We start from the raw sequence: 18,592 nt of genomic DNA on the forward strand, positions 1-18,592 counted from the left end.
GCCAGGGGACAGTCCCCAGCAAGTCCCAGAAAGGAGGAAGGATGAAAAGGCTTTATTGATAAATACACAGACTATGTACAGAGGGGAGACATCTCCGCCCGGTACTGCAGCCCCTGGGCCAGAGGCAGCAGGAGCTCGGATGGCGGGTCACAGCCTCTCCCCAAGGGGCAGCCCCACGGCAGGGCCCCCCAGCACACATTTGGTCTCGCACCTTCCACAGCAAATGAACCCACGTCTCCAGCCCACAGCCCTGGGGAGGGGACCTGATGAACCCAGCAGAGCTGGGACACGGCATGGGACATCCCCAAGGTGCCGCCGGGCCTCGATGCGGGAAGGGGACTCCCCGCTCCCCACCGGAGCTCAGTTCCTAGGTGGCAGTGGCTGGTTGACGATGACTTGCACCACAAAATCCTTCTGGATCTTGGTCTCCTGCAGCCGCGTGCGGTCAGTGAGCAGCTTGCCAGAGAAGAACCATCGCTGCCAGGCCAGGTCGATGCCCTCCTGCGCCTGCAGCTGCTTCTTCAGCTGCCCGATGGTGTCGGCCATGCTGGCGCTGAGCCGCAGGTCCTTGCCGGTGGACAGGCGCACCTTGAGGGCGAACTCGCGCCGGGCACTGGGGAGCGGCTCGGCTGGCTCAGCCGCCTCCTCCTCGCCCCGCTCCAGGATCAGGTTGACGGGCGGTGCCAGGCAGTACACAGGCAGCTGGTAGCGGTTGCCCAGTTCGTCGTAGCACTCCGTCAGCGACCCTGTGGACAGCGGGGTGAGCGATGGGGTCTTGCAAGGCACCCCCAAATGGGGACCCCCACTCCTGCATCCCCCCCGCCACCACCCCTCACCGTGGGGCAGGGTGATGCTGGCTCCGTCCAGGATGGCCTGGGCCAGGCTGTGGTCGTTGGCCTCCACAGCGTAGGCTGCAGCCTTCAGGGCATCCCAGATCTCCTTCCGGCCCTCGAAGGCAGGTGCTGTGTCCCAGAACTCGTCCCGCTTGCTGCGCAGCTGCCCGTCCGTCATGGGGTAGTCACTCTTCCACTTGGGACGCTCCTTCTTCAGGGGCTCATTGCGGCCTGGGGAGGCAGAGGGAGGCTCAAACTGGGGTCTCCCATTTCCCAGTACAGCAAAGGGACCCACGGGCTATCAGGGTTACCCCACACCATGCACAGCGGTGTCCAAGGGACAGATCCCAACACAGCCATGGGAAATGCAGTAGCATTCCAGTGGGGTGCAGGGGGTTCCCTCCTGTGCTATGGAAACGGGGAGTCTGGGACAGCCTGGGGTGGCTGCAGGGCCCGGAGCCTTTGAGGCACAGCAGTATTTATAGCTTGGGGAATTAGCCAGGAAATAAGTCGGTGTGGCAGAGAGGGAAAGGGATTATAGGGGCTGACCTACAGCCCCAGCAAGGAGGGGGGCATGACTTCTCCTTCCTTTGCCCACTCCAGGGCAATGCTGTGGGAGGTGGCAGCACTGTACCACATTGAGTCCTGCCAACTCTGCAGCAGCCCCACAGCACTGTGAGCAGCCTCCTGCATGGCAACTGCAGCTGGATGCCATGCCACACAGCAGAGAAAGCTTGTCTCTGGGCTGGCAGCACCATGCTGTGGCAGGGGACACCTGTGTGACCAAGCTGTGAAACACCAGCCCCATGGGAATGGCCCCGTGCCATCAGTCTCACAGCAGGCCGGAAGCGTGGGGTAGGAAGGAGCTGTTGTCACTCCCAGCTGGGCTGGGGACAAAGAGTGTCAACATCTCCTTCCTGTCACTGCTTTCTGTGGGGCAGCCAGCCTGCACCATGCCTGCAGGGGCACAGATTGAGTGGAGTGTGACAGGGCAGGAAGGATGCTGAGTGCTACCAGGACCTGCTGGACAGGGGGATGCCACCTGCCTGCTTGTGCAACCACCACTCGAGACAGCCACTGCTGCCAGCTCCAGGCTGTCACATCCTCCAGAAGGCTTTTCCTGGGGCTGGATGTGACACATGGCCTACGGCACAGAATGTAGCCACCCTGAGAATTGGGAACTGAGCACCCAAGCAGGATCGGGCAGGCAGCATCCTGCCTGCACCACATCCTCAAGCAGTGAGGGCAGCTGGCTGCAGCCAGCACTGCCAATTCAGCAGTCACGGTGCTGGGCAGGAGGGATTTGCAGTGTGGCAGAGCAAAGCAAGGTCAGAGACAGCACCTGCCCTGGGCACAGCGGACACCACCAGCCTGAAGGATGCAGTGAGGATCGCAGAGGAGGGAGCCACCAGCATCACAGCAGCAGCAAGTGGGCCACCACACCATCTTTGGGCCACCACAAGCTGCAGAGATAGTGGCTGGGGGAATGTCCCTGTCTCAGTGAGAGCAGGACATTCTCTCTGCAGCATCAGCCAGACAAGGGCACATGGGGATTAGTGGGTGCTGGAGGTCTCCTGTCCCACAGCTTCATCCTGCTGCTGTCACCTTCATGCCCGAGAGGTGGCTGCGCTTGTGGCCCCATGCGGCAGCTGGGAGCAGGCACAGGATGGCACAGCAGATAGCACTGCCAGGAAAGGAGGTCCCTCAGAGTTAGGGATGGACTCAGCCAGACAGCATGGCTCCCAGCCATCACCATGCCCCAGTTCCACTTTCAGGAAAGGGAAGAGGGCTGCAAGGAAGAGGGATCCAGGGGCTGCAGACAGGCATCCAAGCGGGCAGCGTGGCAGGGAACCCACTCTGTAGGAGCAGGGACAGGCTGTGGCCCCACTGCCACTGGCAGCCCTGCCCAGGTAGGCAGGAGCTAAGCCTCTTCTATTTATTGCTGCCACCCAGCCTGGACCCAGTCTCTAATCACCTTGTGTTGCTCTATTCCCAGCCCGTTGTGCAACTCCATGCCCTCAGGGGGCATGGGGGGTTAGGAGGTGCCCAGCTGTGCTCTCGCTCAAGCCAATGGGACCTGCAGGCAGCCTGCCCAACATGGCTTACCTGCTCCTGCACAGCTCAGCTCATAGCAAGGTTGCTTCCAGATAGACAATTTCCAGCACTCTGGACCCCACAGGGTCACCCCCTGTATGTCCCTGAACATTACCTAGGAGCTGTAGCAGTTCAGAGCCCACAGCCTCAGGTCGCACTCCTAGAGGAAGGAGTGTCAAAGGGGACACAGAGACAGCGAGTAGCACAGGGCACCCGGATCCAAGCCCTCCTCCCAGGAGCATCCTGCAGTGCTGCCTGTTTCGTGCCAGTCAGTACCCACAGACTTCCTCACCAGCAGTGGACACTGTCCTGTGGCAAAACTTGTCCCACGAGAGACCCAGGCTGTGGGGTCCCCGCTCACGGTGCTTCCTGCTCCTCCCCGTGTGGGTGCAGCGGGCAGGGTGTGACTCACCGTGCCGCCTGCCCGGCGCTTGGCGGGGCCCACTGGGGAACGCTGGGGCGCAACGGGGCGAATTACAACAGAGGCAGTGCTGCCCCCGCCTTGACCGGTCCAAGCGTGCCGTGGTGGGGACGCATCAGGGACAACATAGGGACACGCTGGGGACACGAAGGGCTGGCGAAGCACGACGAGCGAATTCCGGCACAGGTATCCGTGGCACTCCGGTGTCGCGCCGGAGATGCGCGCAGCTCGCCCCAGGAGCCCGGCACGGCGCAGCCCCGACGGGGCGCACGGAGAAGGAGTGGGGAAATCCCCAGCAAAGCAGAGGGGCGGTGCGCCCCGGGGCTGAGCCGGGAACCGGGAGGCAGCGGAGCACGGCGGCGGCTGAGCGCCGCTGAGGAGAGAACACCTCCCGGTGCTGGGCGGACAGCTCCCCGTCAGGACACGCCGCCACCGGACACCCCACGACCCCCGGCGCCCCTCACCTGCTCTCTTGCGGGGACTCCCGGCGGAGGGCCGCTCCCGGCGCTGCCGCCCCACGCAGCCGCCCATGGCGGGGGCTCACCGTCGGCGGCGGCGGCGCGGGCGGCTCGGCATGGGGCCGGCCCGGCTCCACGCCGCACTCGACCGCGGGGCCCGGCGTCTTGCGACCGCACCGCCCGACTCCGAACGCCCGAGCCGCCCCACAGCCAAAGCCAACCCTCGCCGCGCCCCGCCTCCCCAGGTGCGCATGTGACCGCCCCGTCGCGTCCACGGCTCCCCGCCGCCGCTCCGCGGGGAGCGCCGCCCACGTGCGCGCGTCCGCTCCTCCCGGCACTTTTGTCCCTCCCGCGCCGCCGTACCCCGACTCTGGCCCCGCCCCCCGGTGTGCCGCCCTTCCCTGGGGTTGGGGGGGACGAGATGAGGAAGGGGCGCTGAGGTCGCGCGCATGTTCCGTGGGCGCTCGGGGCTGCGCGTGCGCACGGCGGGAGCGGCACCGGTCGCTGCCGTGGGAGCGCGGCGTCATGGCGGCGGGCGCTGAGGCGCTCGCTGCTTCCGTCCGAGACTTCGTGACCGGACAGCAGGACGGCCGCGCCGCGGAGTTGGCGGCAGGTAATGGGCGGGGCCCGGGCGAGGCTGCTGGGCTGGGTGCGCGCAGGGCGTCGGGGCGTGGGGCCGCGGGGTGGGGCCGCGGGGCTGCGTGCGGGGGCCGCTGAGCCATGTGGCTCGGGGGTACGGCGCTGCGCGTTGGTGGCACGGGGCGAGGAGAAGCGCTGCTGGGAGGGGGCGTGGGGGGGAGGATTAGGGGCTGCGGGGCGGCAGCCGAGGCGAGGTGGGGTGAGCAATGCCGCGTAGATGTGGGGTTTGGGGGAGCGAGGGCCGTGGGGAGAGTTCGGATTTCATAAGGCCGATGCAGAGCACGGGATGGGGCCGACTTGGGCGGGGGAGCGGGATTTCAGGGGGTGGGGATGTGGGAGCTGATGGGAGCGCGGGGCCGCGAGCCGTGACGCTGGGGGCATGGGCACGGCGGGCGCTGCTGCCGACGGTAAGGCAGCCCGCGGTCTGTCCGAGGTGCTCTGGGACGTACAGCTGTGCTTGGCTGCTCCGGCCCTCGGGTCTGGGGCCTGTGCTCTGACAGCTCCTCTGTGATTTCTTCTTCCCTGGCAAGACTCGAGGCATTTGGTTCCCACTGCTTGAAGCAGCGATTTGTAACTTTGTTACGTTAGGGAGTTTGTAGCTTCTGGAAAGAGGATTTTTAAGGATAAAGGGATGCGTTTTGTTTCTGGATGGTGGCTTTGGCACATTTTGGGAAGTATTTGAGGGAGCGGACATAGGCAGGGAAAGATAACCTTACAGCTGCTATTGTCATCTGTGGTCATGTTACAGAAGTGCCTGGAGAAAGCTTTGTCTCTTCATAGACCTACAAAGAGAAGAGCTGTCCCCCAGCTCCCGTCAGCCATATGGCGCTTGTGACAAACCTACCTTGAAAAGCAGGGGGGCTGGCAGGTGTCCTGTGGTGTCTCTGACCCTGAATAGAGTCATGTGTCAGAAAGTATTAAATTACAGCACGTATCCTTGAATGAAAGGAGAGGTTTTTTTCTAACCTCACCGCCTTTTGTGTAATTGTTGGAAGAAACACGTTGAACTGCCTTCGTGTGCTGCTGAGTGCTAAATTAAGTGTAACTTGACAGGTAGGAGGGGGAGCTTGGTGCTGTCACAGGCAGTTTGGGCTGTGTAGGTCAGCATGTGTCAGAGAAGGCTGAGTTTGTTTTTATTAAAGCGTGTGGAGAGAGAGAATGCTGTTGGAGAAAGCCATTGTGATCACTGGGAATTACTGTACACACACTGTAAGGGAGCTGGAGAGACATAAGGAGTGGAAAGTGTATGGAAATGATATATGGAAGGATGGCATGTGAAAGTGAGGTGTCAGGGAAGGCTGGTGGATTTCAAGTAAGAACACAGTAAGGGGTAAATTGCTTGCTTCTGTTTAGCCTCGTGCTCTAGGAACATCACCAGAGAAGGGCAGCCCTTCAAGTAAGGGGAGCTTACTGGGATGCAAGGTGCACAACAACTGGTTCTGCTGGAGCTGAGCTTGCACTTCATCTGTACTGTGTGCTGCTGCTCTACGTGCTGCTGGGCTCGTGTGCATCCCTCATGCACAGTGAAATCAAGCAGACCTCTGTGACCAGAACAAGCTTGCTGGAGTAGAGGGAGGGGGTTCGCAGCCACAAGAACATGGTGGTTGGTTGTGGCCAGACCATTGCTCTTCAGCTCTTTCCTGTTGGTGTGGTCACCAGCATCTTTGTCTAAATACTGCATTCAGGCTTTGAAAATGTAGAGCAACTGAGTGCTCAGCTGTGGGACTAGTGTGTATCTGACGTTCTGCACCATGGCAGAAGTCAAGAGTCACAAGCTTGCAGAAGCTGTGCTCTGGAATGAGATGGTGGGATCCTAGGTGTGAAGGAGCGCTCTGCTTTGTGCCCAAGCACAGTGCCTGCTTGCTACCATGCTCCTGTTTTCCTGCAAGAAGCTTTGCCAGCAGCTCACAGTCTCACTTGAGACACCTCTTCTTCAGCCTGTGCTGCCCATTCTGCGGCCGGCTGGACTCTCCTTCTTCCTCATGGCTCTCCTTGCCGTGTCTCCTCTCCCCTCTGTGCCAAGTGGGACTGGAAGTGCTGTCTTTGGAGTCAGGGCTGCTTGCTAACAGAAAACGTGGTCATCCCTTCTTCCATTCCCAGGGACCTCTCTTCAGCAAACAGCACAATTTAGTACTGGAACTAACTGCTTTAGGAAGAGACAGTAAATACTGGCAACAGCAGGATACACTAGCTGAGGCAAGGCCCAGATGAAACCTTTGGGCTTTCTGATATGCGGGTGCCCCACCAATTGTAGCGAAGCCCTCAGCAGGGCGGAGAGGTGAATGCTTCTGGGCAAAGATGGTGAATTCTGGGGATCAAAGGCACACAGAGCTGTTTTACTGGGTGAGTGTCACACTGGCTGGTAGGGGCCCTTCTGCTGGACTTTCGTAGGATGCAGCAGATCCTTGCCAAAGCCTCCTGAGGAGTGACTCTTCCCCCAGTTCAGCTGCAGGTGAGTGAAGCAACCTGGCCAGGATCTCTGAGTCAGAGCTGCAAATGCACTCCAGCATTGTGTCGTACTCTAACCACAAAACCATATTTCTCTGTGCTCTCTGCCTTGGAGGGAGTTTGTGCAGGTGTTGCTCAGTGTAGAGATGATGGAAGCTGAGTGCTTGTTAATGTCCGGGCTGTTTGGCTCAACCACTGCCTTGTTAAGAGCGTGATTTCTTTTGTCTCCTAGGGAGCATTGGGGGAGCTGCCCTCTGCCTCAGTGACAGTCTGGGAGCCTCTTTGGTTTACTCTTTTTATCTCTTCTCTCCAGGAGTGAAAGATGGAAGCTGGACTATTCTGCAGCTTGTGGAAGCCCTGGGGTAAGGAAAGCTGTGTACATGTTATATGTCGTGTAAGGGTATTGTGGGAGAGATTCCCATACTAAGGGACAACAGGAAGGAAAAGCGTGCATGCTGACATCTTGTCCTGTGCAAACTGCCTTCAGCACCACCAGGCACACATACACCACAAGTGTGCTGTCTGCTCACTGCATGTTGCCCTCGCAGGGCAGCGGGGGCCTGTAAGTCTCTCCTGGGACTGAGGAAAGGCAAGCAGTGAGCTGCAGAGCACATTGCAGCTGAGACTCCCTAGCAGGAACTGCCTGACCACACAGTTGCACTGCTCCATGTCATGAGTTGACTGCTGCTTGGCTTTATTTCTGTCTCTGAGCTTTTGTGAGCTGGGACTTGGGGGAACCTCATTTTTTTTTTTCCAGCTGTCACCTTGTAGGAGGCTTTGTCCTTTTTCATCTCTTATGATTTTGAGAGCCTGACTTCTGGTTGCAGAGCATGATGCAAGAGTAATTTCCTTGGTCTGACTTGAGAAGAGGCCTCTTACCTTGGATTTATTGCTGTGTGAGGCCAGGTGCTTGTGAGCAGCATGGTCAGGGGAGCAGGAGTCATCTCCTACCCTGTGTGCCAGTTGGGCAGCACTGTGCTGCTGTCCCCCTGCCTGGAGAGCAGCTCTTGTTTCATGCCTATAATGTGTTTGCTCAGGGTGCACTTCCTGTGTGGGTATCTCTGTTCACATCAGGCCTCTTGGGTTTTTACCATGTGTGGGCTAGGTTCTGCCTGGAAAACACCGATCCCCGGACACGAGGGCGAGGCATCCAACTGCTGTCCCAAGTGCTGCTCGAGTGTCACTCCTTGCTCCAGGAAAAGGAAGGTAAGGTCTGCTATGAATTCTGGAATGGTTGTAAGCAGGTTGGGGGCCAAGCCTGTGCCCTGAAAGAGTCTAGCCTGTGTTTGGCAAAGGAATTGATTTAGCACTGTGGCAACTTTGTGCATATCTCTCGAGTCAAAGTCCAAGAAGGATGTGGGGCCCCACATTGCAGCCTGTTTGCCACCTTCACAGCACAATTCAGGCTACTCCCTGAATGTACCAAGGCCAGGTGCTGCAGCTGGTGCCCCTGGCAATGTGTGGGTGCTGCGCACTCAGGCATGCTCGGTGCTGCGTGGGAAGCCTTGGGGACACATCTGAATGTCAGAATCCTTGGGTGGTGATTCACTGCAGGAAAACCATCCTTCACAAAGCGAGTCATGCCACAGCCCTGAGGCCTGCCTAAGTTAACTCTGGGGGATCTCTGTGGCCTGTGGTGGAGGGCAAGTTACCGTAAGGATGAGAGGGGAGAAGAGGGATGGGGTGAGAGAGGAATATTCCCTGTATGTGTAAACAAGAAAAAGGTTTGGCTGTGTTATATGCCTCTAAGCAGCTGGCTGGCAAGGAAACCCAGTAAGTGCTTCCAGAATGACTTTGGGTAGGGGCATTGCTGGTAAGTTGCTCAACCTGAGCCAGCAGGATGGCAAGACCCATGGGGAAGTAGCTGATAGGCGAGGTGATGAATAGGAAGGGGGAAAGCAGCAAGTGCTTGGCTTGATGTTGATGTAAGTCTTGGACTGGTGCTGGGCAGGGCTGTGAGCAGCTGTGCAAAGAGCTACTGGTGTAGCTGGGGTCAGGAATGACTGTGGTAAGGATGGGGTGGCTCTAGAGGAACAAACAGGCGGAGGGGTTTGTCATGAGGCCTGGCGGAGTCAGGGGAGTGAGCTGGGTTTTCAGCCGAGTCATTAGCAGCTCTGGAGTGGGACGGGCAGAGTCAGTCCCCAGGAGGAGAGCCATCCCATCTCCCTTCGTGGCTCTGCTCACGCAGTCTGTTTCTCAAGCACTGCGTCAGGCTGCCTCCCAGGGAGTGAGTTTCTGCAGCAGCTGTGGGTGCAGGATGCTGCCAGCCGGCTCTTCCAGTCTGCTTCCTGCTGCCGCTCCCCAGGCTGGGCTGTGCAGGCGCCCGTGGCCATGACTCAGGGGCCGGGAACGTGTTGTGGAGCTGAGCGTGGGTGATCCGGGGCTCCTGCTCCACCCCACAACATCCTGCAGCTTCGGCCAAGCAGGCGTCGGCCGCTTCCCAGCCTGTGTCTGCACTCACGTGTCTGGACAGGCCAGGGCGAATGCCTCGCAGGCAGCCCCAGCACCTGAGCTCCGGCAGTGGGTGCTGCCCTGCTGTGGTCAGACTCGGGGGGTTGCTCCATAGCAGGAGGGAGCAGGTGTGAGAGCCAAGTGTGTGCATGCAGCGGTGTCAGTTCCTCTCACAGTGGTGAATGATGCATTCTCACTGTTCAACATGCAGCTGTGACTCCAGGGGCTAACGAATATTGGTATCTGTTTCTGACAGTTCTGCACCTGGTCCTGTTTTATGAGAACCGGCTGCAAGATCATCACCTCATGATCCCTTCAGTGCTCCAGGGTCTGCGTGCACTGGTGAGCTCATGCTTCCCTGGCTCACAGTGTGAGGATGGCTGCGGGGTGATGCTGGGAGGAAAATGCAACTCATGGCTGTGGCTTAGAGCAGCTTGTGGAGCAGAGCCCAGCTGGGCTTACAGCTCTGTGGCATTGCCCTGCCTTGTGCTCCTGCTCCTGCAGGGGAGTAGAGGCTGCCATGACTTTTTGGTGTTCTGAGGCAAGGATTTCTGGCTACCCTTTGGGACAGCACTGATGGTTTTCCTATCTGTCTGTGAGGGTAACAAACTCCCCTCAGGGTAGGAGAGGATCCTGCAGGTGGCTGCTGTACATTCATTGTTCCTATTGCTTTTCTGTTCCTATTTCCAGAGCCTATGTGAGGCACTGGCCCCAGGGCTAGCAGTTTCTATGCTCAAAGCCATCTTTCAGGAGGTGCACGTGCAGGTGAGCAATGTGATTTTCATCCTCCTATCTCTGTTTCGTGTTTTCTGTGTCTAGGGAAGGTCTGTCAGCATTCTGCACCAATGCAGTGTAGCGTGTCCTTCAGCAGCAATGCAGTGTTCCTGCAGAGCTCAGAGCCAGCATGGCTCACTGCAGAGCAAGAGGCAGAAGACAGATGAGGCTCCCATTTGGCTCTTGTCCCCTCTTTTGTCAGCCTTATGAAGACTGTTTCCTTTGCTCTGTTCTCTGGACTGTTTTAGTGGCCCTAGTTCCTAAATTCGTCTCCATCTTAAGACTGCTTTTTCTGGAAGGCCTTGAGCAGCACATGTGGCCCAGGTGTGATTGTAACAGTGTATTCTTTCAGTGATAATCAGTCAGTCAGGTTCAGGTGCAATTGTACACCCTCCACATGGTAAATGGGATCTACATGCCAGAAAGCAGCAGTGGAGCTATTGTGGGTCCCTGCCTGCTTCTCAAGAGCATATGCATACTCCTGGGTGGTGAGGTAGCAATGCTGCATATATGGAGGTTTGTTTTGATTCCTCTGCTCCTCCTTCCAGTCCCTGATGCAGCAGGACCGCTACACAGTCTACAGCATCATCACCAACTTCATGGCCACCAGGGAGGAAGGTGAGGGTGCAGATGCCAGAACCACTCTGGGGTCGTTAGGGCTAGGAGAATGGCTTGCTTTCTCCTGCTCAGAGCGCTCTGTGGCACTGCCTGGAGAAAGCTGGAAGGAGCTTTGGGGCTGGGGAAGCAGAGCTGATTTCATGCAGTGTTGGTGAACTTGATTGTCCTGCACCTTCTTTCTGCAGAGCTGAAGGGCCTGGGTGCTGATTTCACTTTCGGCTTCATCCAGGTGATGGATGGGGAGAAAGATCCCCGCAACCTGATGGTGGCCTTCCAGATTGTGCGTGATCTCATTGTCAAGAACTATGCCCTGGGTGAGCCTGTGTCTGCTGTGCAGAACTGAGTGGGGGCCGTGTTGCTCTTTTCTTTCTCTTTTTTTTTTTTTTTTGAGTTGTTGGAGGGATGGCCCCTGGGGCACGAGCGGGACTAAGTTGTGTCTGACATGACTTGGGAGCTGTAGAGCCAGCCTGTCACAGATGCTAAGCTTGGCAGCTGTGTCCCTCTTGCTCACTATCTCTCATCACCCTCTTCATTTTCTACTTGCAGGTCCCTTTGTGGAGGAGCTGTTTGAAGTGACATCCTGCTACTTCCCTATTGATTTTACTCCAGTGAGTGAGTCTGCTGCATGCTATAGCCTGTTCTTTCTGGTGTTTTCTCAGGGTCTCATGTTCCCTCCAGGGAATGGAAGGAGTGGGTGGTCAAGTGTCTTAGCCTGGGTACTGTTGTCTTGTTAGATGTAGTATCTAGGCTGATGGCAGATTGGCTCTAGAGGTTGACATTGCTATTGCCATGCTGGATATGAGATGATGCATCCTCAGCTGATGGCTGGCCTGGGATGTTTCATGAACTGCTCTCTATACTTCCCCTCCAGCCCCCCAATGATCCACATGGCATCCAGAGAGAAGATCTGATCCTTAGCCTCCGAGCTGTACTGGCCTCCACACCACAGTTTGCTGAGGTAGGTAGCAGTTTGGGTTCTTGAGCACAGGCTGCATTTCATAATACTGCAACTCCTAGCACAGCTCTGCAGGAAGTAAAAAACTGGGACCAGGAGACTGTGAACAGGCACCCCTGTGTCCTGGTGCTCTTTGTGCTCTGCCTGTCCCTGGGGCTGGACATGTGGAGGGTTCTGCCTGTTGCACTTTTTTTTTTCCTACCTCTGCCTCTCCTGGTGAAGGCTGAGCTTGCAGCCCTGCAGGGCCATGGACAAAGTGGTACAAAGAGCAGGATGAGTTTTAACCATCTCTTTCTGCAGTTCCTGCTCCCTCTGCTCATCGAGAAGATGGATTCAGACCTGCAAAGTGCCAAGCTTGACTCCCTGCAGACTCTGGTAAGGAGGCATCCACCACTCCCGCCAGCCCACAGCTGGACAGTGCCAGTAACAGCCAACCACAGCCAAGTTCCTCTCCTGTATCTGGCAGCCAAAGACTCCCTTTCAGAGCCCGGTTTACAATTTCCAGGATCCTAGTTAGGCCTGTATCACTCTTTCTTCTGAGTGCTTCACGCAGTCCAGCTTGAGCCTGCCAGGGTGGGCAGCACGCTGCTCTCTATTTTACTGGCACTGATTTTTTTTTTTCATTTTTTTTCTCCTGGCTCCTGTTTACAGACTGCTTGCTGTGCCGTCTATGGGCAAAAGGAGCTACAAGAATTCCTCCCTAGCCTCTGGTCATCCCTGCGCAGGGAGGTAAGTGCTGCAGAGCCCCTAACAAATGTTCCAGCACAGCTGGACTCCACCTGAGCAGGAGTTCACAGCCAAACCAGTAGAGCCCCGTATCTCCCACCAACCCCCACCTGTGGCCTTGTACAGTCCAGATGAAAAGGGGTTTGGGGGGGGACAGGCTACTCCTACCAGTGTGTCTGGGGGGCTTGTTGGGTGTGCTTGTTCAAAGCACACAGGAAGCAATACTGGAGCCTGAGCCTCTTCAGGCCATGTTGGGAGCGTGAAGCCTGTGGTTGGGGGTCAGCATTGAGCTTAGCTTACCCCATGGCATTTCCTGCAGGTGTTCCAGACTGCGAGTGAGAAGGTCGAGGCAGAGTGTCTGTCTGCATTGCACGCCCTTTCTGCTTGTCTCTCCCGTTCTGTGCTCAGCTCAGATGCTGAAGACCTGCTGGACTCCTTCCTTAGCAGCATTCTGCAAGGTAGGGAGACCTGCCTATCCCTGAGCAGAGTGGCCTGTTGGCACTGCCAGAGCTGCAAGCATCCTCCTAGCCAGAGGAGGTGGTCTGCCCTCACATTCTCCTTGAAGCCTGTTTCTTCTATTTCTGGCTTTCACAGCCAGTGTTGGCTTCTCTGAGAGAGTACCAGCTGTAGGAGGGAGGAGAAGTAGGAAATACAGTAGGAAATGCAGACTGAATGGAGTTGCTTCCCACTCTCTTTGCAGCGGGACGTCCAAAGCTTTGCTGTGTGCCTTAAACTGGGGGCAGCAGCTCTGCCCAGGAGGCTGCACTACAGCTCAGAGCTGTGTCCCAGGAGCACATCCCAGTCAGCCATGGCCTGCACATGAGGCAGAGGCGGTTCTGCTAGTGTGGCTGATGCCAATCCTATCTCAGATTGCAGGCACCATCTGTGTGAGCCTGACATGAAGCTGGTGTGGCCAAGTGCCAAACTGCTGCAGGCAGCAGCAAGTGCCTCCCTCCGCACTTACCATCGTCTCACCCACAGCATCCTTCCCCTGCTGCTGGAGCAGTACAACAAGCATTCGCAGGTGAGGGGCACCCTGGCTTTGGCAGTCAAAGGCAGCAGGGCTGAGTGCACCCTGTGACTCTGTCCAGCTTGGTGAGAGGAAGGGGGCATCAGCCATAGTGAGTGTCCTTCCCTGGCTGTGGGTGGGCGCCCCTGTTAACCCCGTGGCATTGGGCTGAGATGTAGCAGTGATGGAGAGTTGGGTTACACCTTTGTATCCCTGCAGAGCAGCCAGAGAAGGACAATCTTGGAAATGCTGCTGGGTTTCCTGGAGTTGCAGCAGAAGTGGGGACGTGTAGAAGAAGGTGAGGTTTGCTGGTCCTTCTTCTGGAGGAACCCAGACTTCCTTAAGTGTGACCCTGGAAGCTTCAGGCACTGCATTGCCTTCCCTTATACTGGTGGAGAAGAAAAACTCATTGACTTGGGTGGCTGTGTGTGCAGCCTGCCCCAGGGATTTTGTGTGATTGGATGTGAACTGGCAGGGCATCAGAAAGAGTCTGGCTGGCGCTGTGGTGGTGGCTGTGCTGTGACAGTGAGATGCAGGCAGTGACTCCATGCTTCTGTCTCCAGATGAAAGTGCTCTGCTGTCGTTCCAAGAGACAGTTTGCTCTGTGGTGTTCTCAGCACTCACAGATCCCAGCGTGCAGCTCCAGCTGGTCGGGATCAGGGCACTGACTGTCCTGGGCTCTTTGCAAGGTTGGTGTCTCACATCCCCTGGGGAGGCAGAGGGGAGGCATTGCGCTGCTCTGGGAGCTGTGGTCAGCTGCCTGTGCTGCATGTGGATGCACAGGAGGAGTGGCAGCACTTGTTATTCAGTCTGTGAGCTCCAGGAACACTTGATTTATCTTGCCTGCTTGTGCTGGGCACCTTGTATCTTTGGAGTTTGTGTGATGCTGCATTGCTAACAGCCTGGACAAGAAGAGGGAAGGATGCTGGCCAGAACACTGGGATCTTAGCCTCTGGCCAAGGGCATAATTCTTCTATGGCTCTTGTTCCAGGCTTCCTGTCTCCCTCTCACCTGGAGCTGGTTGTGGATCATCTTGTCCGGCTTGCTCTTCATGAAGAAGATTCCCAGAGCAGGTGAGTGCTGGGCTGACACTGCTTCAGTCACCCATACTCTGGGAAGAGGAACGAGACCTGGCTCTGCTACAGAGATGGTCTTAGTCTGGGTGGAGACAAAGGAACTGTGGAAAGTAGAGACCACGTGTGTGTAGAAGCAAAGGATTAAGCCAGGTGGTTTCTGGAATCAGAATTAGAAAGTGGGTCTGTCAAAGCAAGGGACCCTACTGCCAATAGGATGAAAAAGGCAGAATCCTGAGAAACGGTTTTCTGGTGGTACGTTCTGGCCCAGATCTTTGCAGCTGATGCACAGACAGCCCAGAGTTTGCATTGTTTACATCATCCCTCCTGCTCTCTTCCCTCCTGGCAGTGAAGCAGCAATGGAAGCAGCTGGATCTCTGGCCCCTGTCTACCCAAAAGTTTTCTCTGGGCGCATGGTGCCCAGGCTTGGAGAGGAGCTGCAGTCAGGTAGGACTGACAGCCTTGCAAAGGGGTTAATTTCTATTGGGGTGAAACAGAGAGACTGTGCCATATGGTTCTTCTCATTGAGGAATTCCTAGCACACAAGCTGTGTTGCTTGCACTGTGTCTGGGGATCACAAGCAGCCTGCACAGCAAGGACTGCCCTTGAGGAGCTGCCCAGTCACAGGCAGGACAGGATGCCTTGGACTTGGCTTGGGCCTGTCTTTTTGTGCTGCTACACTCCAAATTGAGCACTGCAAGGGGGCTGGGAGCCACTCCAACACCTCTCTGAGCTGCATTTCCTCTTTAGAGCGGGAGGAAGAGAGCTCCCAGGATCTCTGCTCCTTGCAGCAGCGCTGCCTGCAGGCCTTGGCAGCCGTGTCCACGCACACCAGCATCGTGAAGGAAACTGTCCCTGTTCTGCTGCAGCACCTCCGGAATGTGCAGAAAGGTAGCACAGCTGGCAGCAGGCAGCTCTGTGCAGCACCCACTCCTCAGGAGATGAGAAGGGAGGGCTGTGTTGCTGACCCCCCTGTGTCCTGTAAATGAGGCCATGCACCTGATTGCTGCCCTAAAATGCTGGTGTGGATGTGGGGGTGGGTGCAGTGGCTGTTGATGCGATGCTGAATGTGCCCTGCAGGGAGCGAGGCCGGGAATGCCCAGGAGGTGGTCTCAGTATGCCAGAGCCTGCACCGCGTGGCCCTGCAGTGCCAGCAGGACGCGGAGGGCTGCTGGTACTACCACCAGGCAGTGGTGCCGTGTCTGCTGGCTATGGCTGTTCAGGCTGCCACACAAGGTAAGCAGTGCGGCTCGAGCAAGAGAGAGAACAGCAGCAGTGCGCTGGGCTTCTTGGTCCAGCAAAGAACGCTGCTGCTGCCACCCAACGGCAAACGCGGGCACTGCGGGCCCCTAGTCAGAGGCAGAGCACCGGTGCTCCATGGCATGTGGGTCACAGGGCTGTGCCTGCCTCTGGGCAGTGCCAGTGGGCTCCACCGCTTCCCTTTCCACCCGTTGTTTGCAGAGAGCAGCCACCCACTGGTAAGCAAGGCGCTGCTGGAGGAGGAGGTGCTGACTGCCATGGTCCCTGTTATCAGTGCTGCCACCACTCACCTTAGCCCTGAGTGAGTAGTGCTGGTGTGGGATGCTGGACACTGCCTTGGGGGAAGGGCAGGCTGCGCGTCCCTCTGCTGCTCCACAGAGGAGGTACTCAGGAATTCTCTGGTGACACTCCCAGAGCAGCACATTGCGATGTCTCCTTTCTCTTAGGCTGGCTGCCCAGAGTGTATCTCATGTGGTGCCCCTCTTCCTGGATGGAGAGGTCTCCTTTCTGCCCCAAAACAGTTTTCCTTGCTCTTTCCAGCCCTTTGAGGTGTGTGGGGTGTTTTAATTGGGCAAGGATTCGGGATGTTGGCACAGGCTGCCAATGAGGATCATGGTGATGTGGGTGTGCTGTTCTTCCCCTACAGGATGGGGAGTGTTTGGAGCCACAGAGACGCCTAGTTGCCCTCCTCATGGCCTTTGTCTGTTCCTTACCCCACAATGTAAGTTGGTGAGGAGAAGGGTAGAAAGGGCCTTGGCTGAGCACCATTCTGTCCAGATCCATAGTGAGCTGCATGGGCAGAGAAAGGGAGCAGTAGTGGACCTAGTTTGTAACACACTCCCTGTCTCTTTCAGGTGGTAATTCCACAGCAGGAACGGTTGCTCCGGGAACTGCTGGCACTGAGTTGCTCCTGCAGCTGTCCCTTCACAGCCACCACAGCTTCCAAGTGCTTTGCAGGGCTTGTAAACAAGCACCCAGCGGGTAAGGGAGGAAACAGATTTTGGGGGTCCCTGCTCAGGGCTGGCAGGGAACTGGCTCAGTCTCCCACTTCTGTGTCCCCAGGGCAGCAGCTGGATGAGATCTTGCAGCTTGCAGTGAATAGGATGGAGCCTGGCCTTACAGAAGGGCCTCACCGAACGCAGGCACTCACCCTGCTGCTCTGGGTAAGGCTCCTCTATGGTGAGAGGGAAATGCCTCGGGGTGCCCCAGCTGTGTGATGCTGACTCTGCTCTGCCTGCACAGGTGACTAAAGCCCTGGTGCTGCGCTACCACCCCCTGAGCTCCCATCTAACAGACAAGGTAGGCAGCAGTGAGGTTGGGCACTCCGGAAGGAGCCTTCCCACTCCCCCTGACTCTGGTCAGCAGCCCAAGTTGCCATGGCTCTCTTTTTCAGCGCTCTCTTCCTTACAGCTGCTGGGCCTGCTGAGTGATGTGGAGCTGGGCCCCACTGCAGCCGATGGCTTCTCCCTGCTCATGGCTGAGTCCCCAGACGTGCTGCACAAGGGCTGCCATGCTGACGTGCGCATCATGTTCCGCCAGCGCTTCTTCACTGACAACGTGCCCAAGCTGGTGCAAGGCTTCCATGGGGCTGGTGCCGGTGAGCAGCTGGCCCCAGCCTGGCCTCACCACTTAGTGCCCCTTTACCCTGGGGATCTGAGCCAGCATCCCCTCCTTCCCCTTGCTACTTGTGACCATCTCTGCCTACAACAGATGTGAAGGCTAATTACCTGAAGAGTCTATCCCATGTGCTCAACCATCTTCCCAAGCCTGTGCTGGTGACAGAACTGCCCACGGTGAGAGCCAGCCTCAGTAAGGGGGCTGTGGCAGTGCAGGCTGCACAGCAGGGTTACTCACATTTCCAGTGTCATCTCCACCCACAGCTGCTTTCCCTCCTGCTTGAGGCTTTGTCCTGCTCAGACCGTGTAGTACAGCTCTCCACCCTGAGCTGCCTCCAGCCGCTGCTGCTCGAAGCCCCCCAGATCATGAGCCTGCACATCGACACACTGGTCACCAAGTTCCTCAGCCTCACCTCCAGCCCCGCCATGGTGCGTACACCTCTCTCCTCTGCACCACATCCCCCTCTCCTGTGTCCCAGCCCCTTCCATCCTTCATTCCTTTCCCTTTCAGGCTGTCCGCATTGCTGCCCTGCGTTGTGCCCACGCGCTCACCAGCCTGCCCACAATAGTGGTAAGTGCTCCTGCTTCCTGCTCCTCCTTGTGCAAGTGGGTCCCAGCCATGGCTGGGGCAGCCAGCACCCTGGAGGGCTCTTGCTGAGAGCAGTAGTTGTCCTCCAGCTGCTCCCATACAAGGCCCGAGTTATCCGGGCGCTGGCCAAGCCTTTGGATGACAAGAAGAGGCTGGTGCGGAAGGAGGCAGTAGCAGCACGAGGGGAATGGTGAGTGCATGGCTCGAGCTGCAGGGGAGTCAGCATGTTTAAGAGGTGGCTGATGGCAGTCTCTGTCTTCACAGGTTCCTGGTGGGGAGCCCGGGCAGGTGAGCACCCTGCATCCCCTCCCTGTGCTTACTGACAATCTGACCAGGACCCTGTCAATGCCGCGGACCCAGCTTCCCTTGGAGCCTGGTATTGCCTGGAGCACTGAGGCTGGAGAATGGAGACCTGCAGGCAGCACCTCCCCTGTGGCCCCTTCCTGGTCCACTGCCCTCTCTTCTGCACCTAGCAGAGGGAAGGAGCTGTGCTGCTTATGACTTACCTGTACTGGGGACACTGAGGGACAGATTTGCCACGTGTGAACTGCACGGGCAGGCTTGTGCACACAGGTGCTCTGTGCAGCACCCCACGTGTGAGAGGAATAAACTTGTCTGTTTTGGTAAT

The 18,592-nt window shown here is 57.4% G+C and overlaps 2 protein-coding genes across 3 annotated transcripts; one reads left to right on the top strand and one right to left on the bottom strand.

Annotated features, from left to right (window-relative positions):
- Nucleotides 1-36: 36 nt before the first annotated feature.
- Nucleotides 37-3,916, bottom strand: UBTD1 (ubiquitin domain containing 1). Its single transcript, XM_048945949.1, has 3 exons — nt 3,813-3,916; nt 837-1,064; nt 37-746 (listed from the first exon to the last, which is right to left on the bottom strand). The coding sequence occupies exons 1-3, from the start codon at nt 3,877-3,879 to the stop codon at nt 361-363; spliced, it is 681 nt and encodes a 226-aa protein (XP_048801906.1). The 5' UTR covers nt 3,880-3,916; the 3' UTR covers nt 37-360.
- A 277-nt stretch (nt 3,917-4,193) lies between these two features.
- Nucleotides 4,194-18,549, top strand: MMS19 (MMS19 homolog, cytosolic iron-sulfur assembly component). Of its 2 annotated transcripts, none has more exons than XM_048945990.1 (31): nt 4,194-4,419; nt 7,207-7,255; nt 7,999-8,099; nt 9,601-9,686; nt 10,035-10,109; nt 10,667-10,736; nt 10,922-11,050; nt 11,283-11,344; nt 11,608-11,694; nt 11,992-12,066; nt 12,343-12,420; nt 12,737-12,875; nt 13,287-13,441; nt 13,646-13,724; nt 13,990-14,115; nt 14,418-14,499; nt 14,849-14,946; nt 15,250-15,390; nt 15,580-15,735; nt 15,961-16,060; nt 16,206-16,308; nt 16,406-16,480; nt 16,614-16,740; nt 16,822-16,922; nt 17,002-17,058; nt 17,170-17,356; nt 17,470-17,552; nt 17,640-17,804; nt 17,887-17,946; nt 18,054-18,154; nt 18,229-18,549. In XM_048945990.1, the coding sequence occupies exons 1-31, from the start codon at nt 4,332-4,334 to the stop codon at nt 18,254-18,256; spliced, it is 3,063 nt and encodes a 1,020-aa protein (XP_048801947.1). In that variant the 5' UTR covers nt 4,194-4,331; the 3' UTR covers nt 18,257-18,549. The 2 variants fall into 2 exon arrangements, with proteins under 2 accessions (XP_048801947.1, XP_048801949.1); XM_048945992.1 differs by lacking the exon at nt 4,194-4,419 and adding an exon at nt 6,843-6,897.
- The last annotated feature ends 43 nt before the right edge of the window (nt 18,550-18,592 follow it).

The sequence above is a fragment of the Lagopus muta genome, chromosome 5, assembly GCF_023343835.1.
Source record: "Lagopus muta isolate bLagMut1 chromosome 5, bLagMut1 primary, whole genome shotgun sequence".
NCBI lineage: Eukaryota > Metazoa > Chordata > Aves > Galliformes > Phasianidae > Lagopus > Lagopus muta.

Coding starts and splice junctions, on each gene's coding strand:
- UBTD1 (XM_048945949.1), bottom strand. CDS start 3,879: ATGGGCGGCTGCGTGGGGCGGCAGCGCCGGGAGCGGCCCTCCGCCGGG. Junction 1,065..3,812: donor GAGTCCCCGCAAGAGAGCAG/GTGAGGGGCGCC, acceptor CTGCCTCCCCAG/GCCGCAATGAGCCCCTGAAG. Junction 747..836: donor CAGCATCACCCTGCCCCACG/GTGAGGGGTGGT, acceptor CGCTGTCCACAG/GGTCGCTGACGGAGTGCTAC.
- MMS19 (XM_048945990.1), top strand. CDS start 4,332: ATGGCGGCGGGCGCTGAGGCGCTCGCTGCTTCCGTCCGAGACTTCGTG. Junction 9,687..10,034: donor TCCAGGGTCTGCGTGCACTG/GTGAGCTCATGC, acceptor TCCTATTTCCAG/AGCCTATGTGAGGCACTGGC. Junction 17,947..18,053: donor CCAGCCTGCCCACAATAGTG/GTAAGTGCTCCT, acceptor GTTGTCCTCCAG/CTGCTCCCATACAAGGCCCG.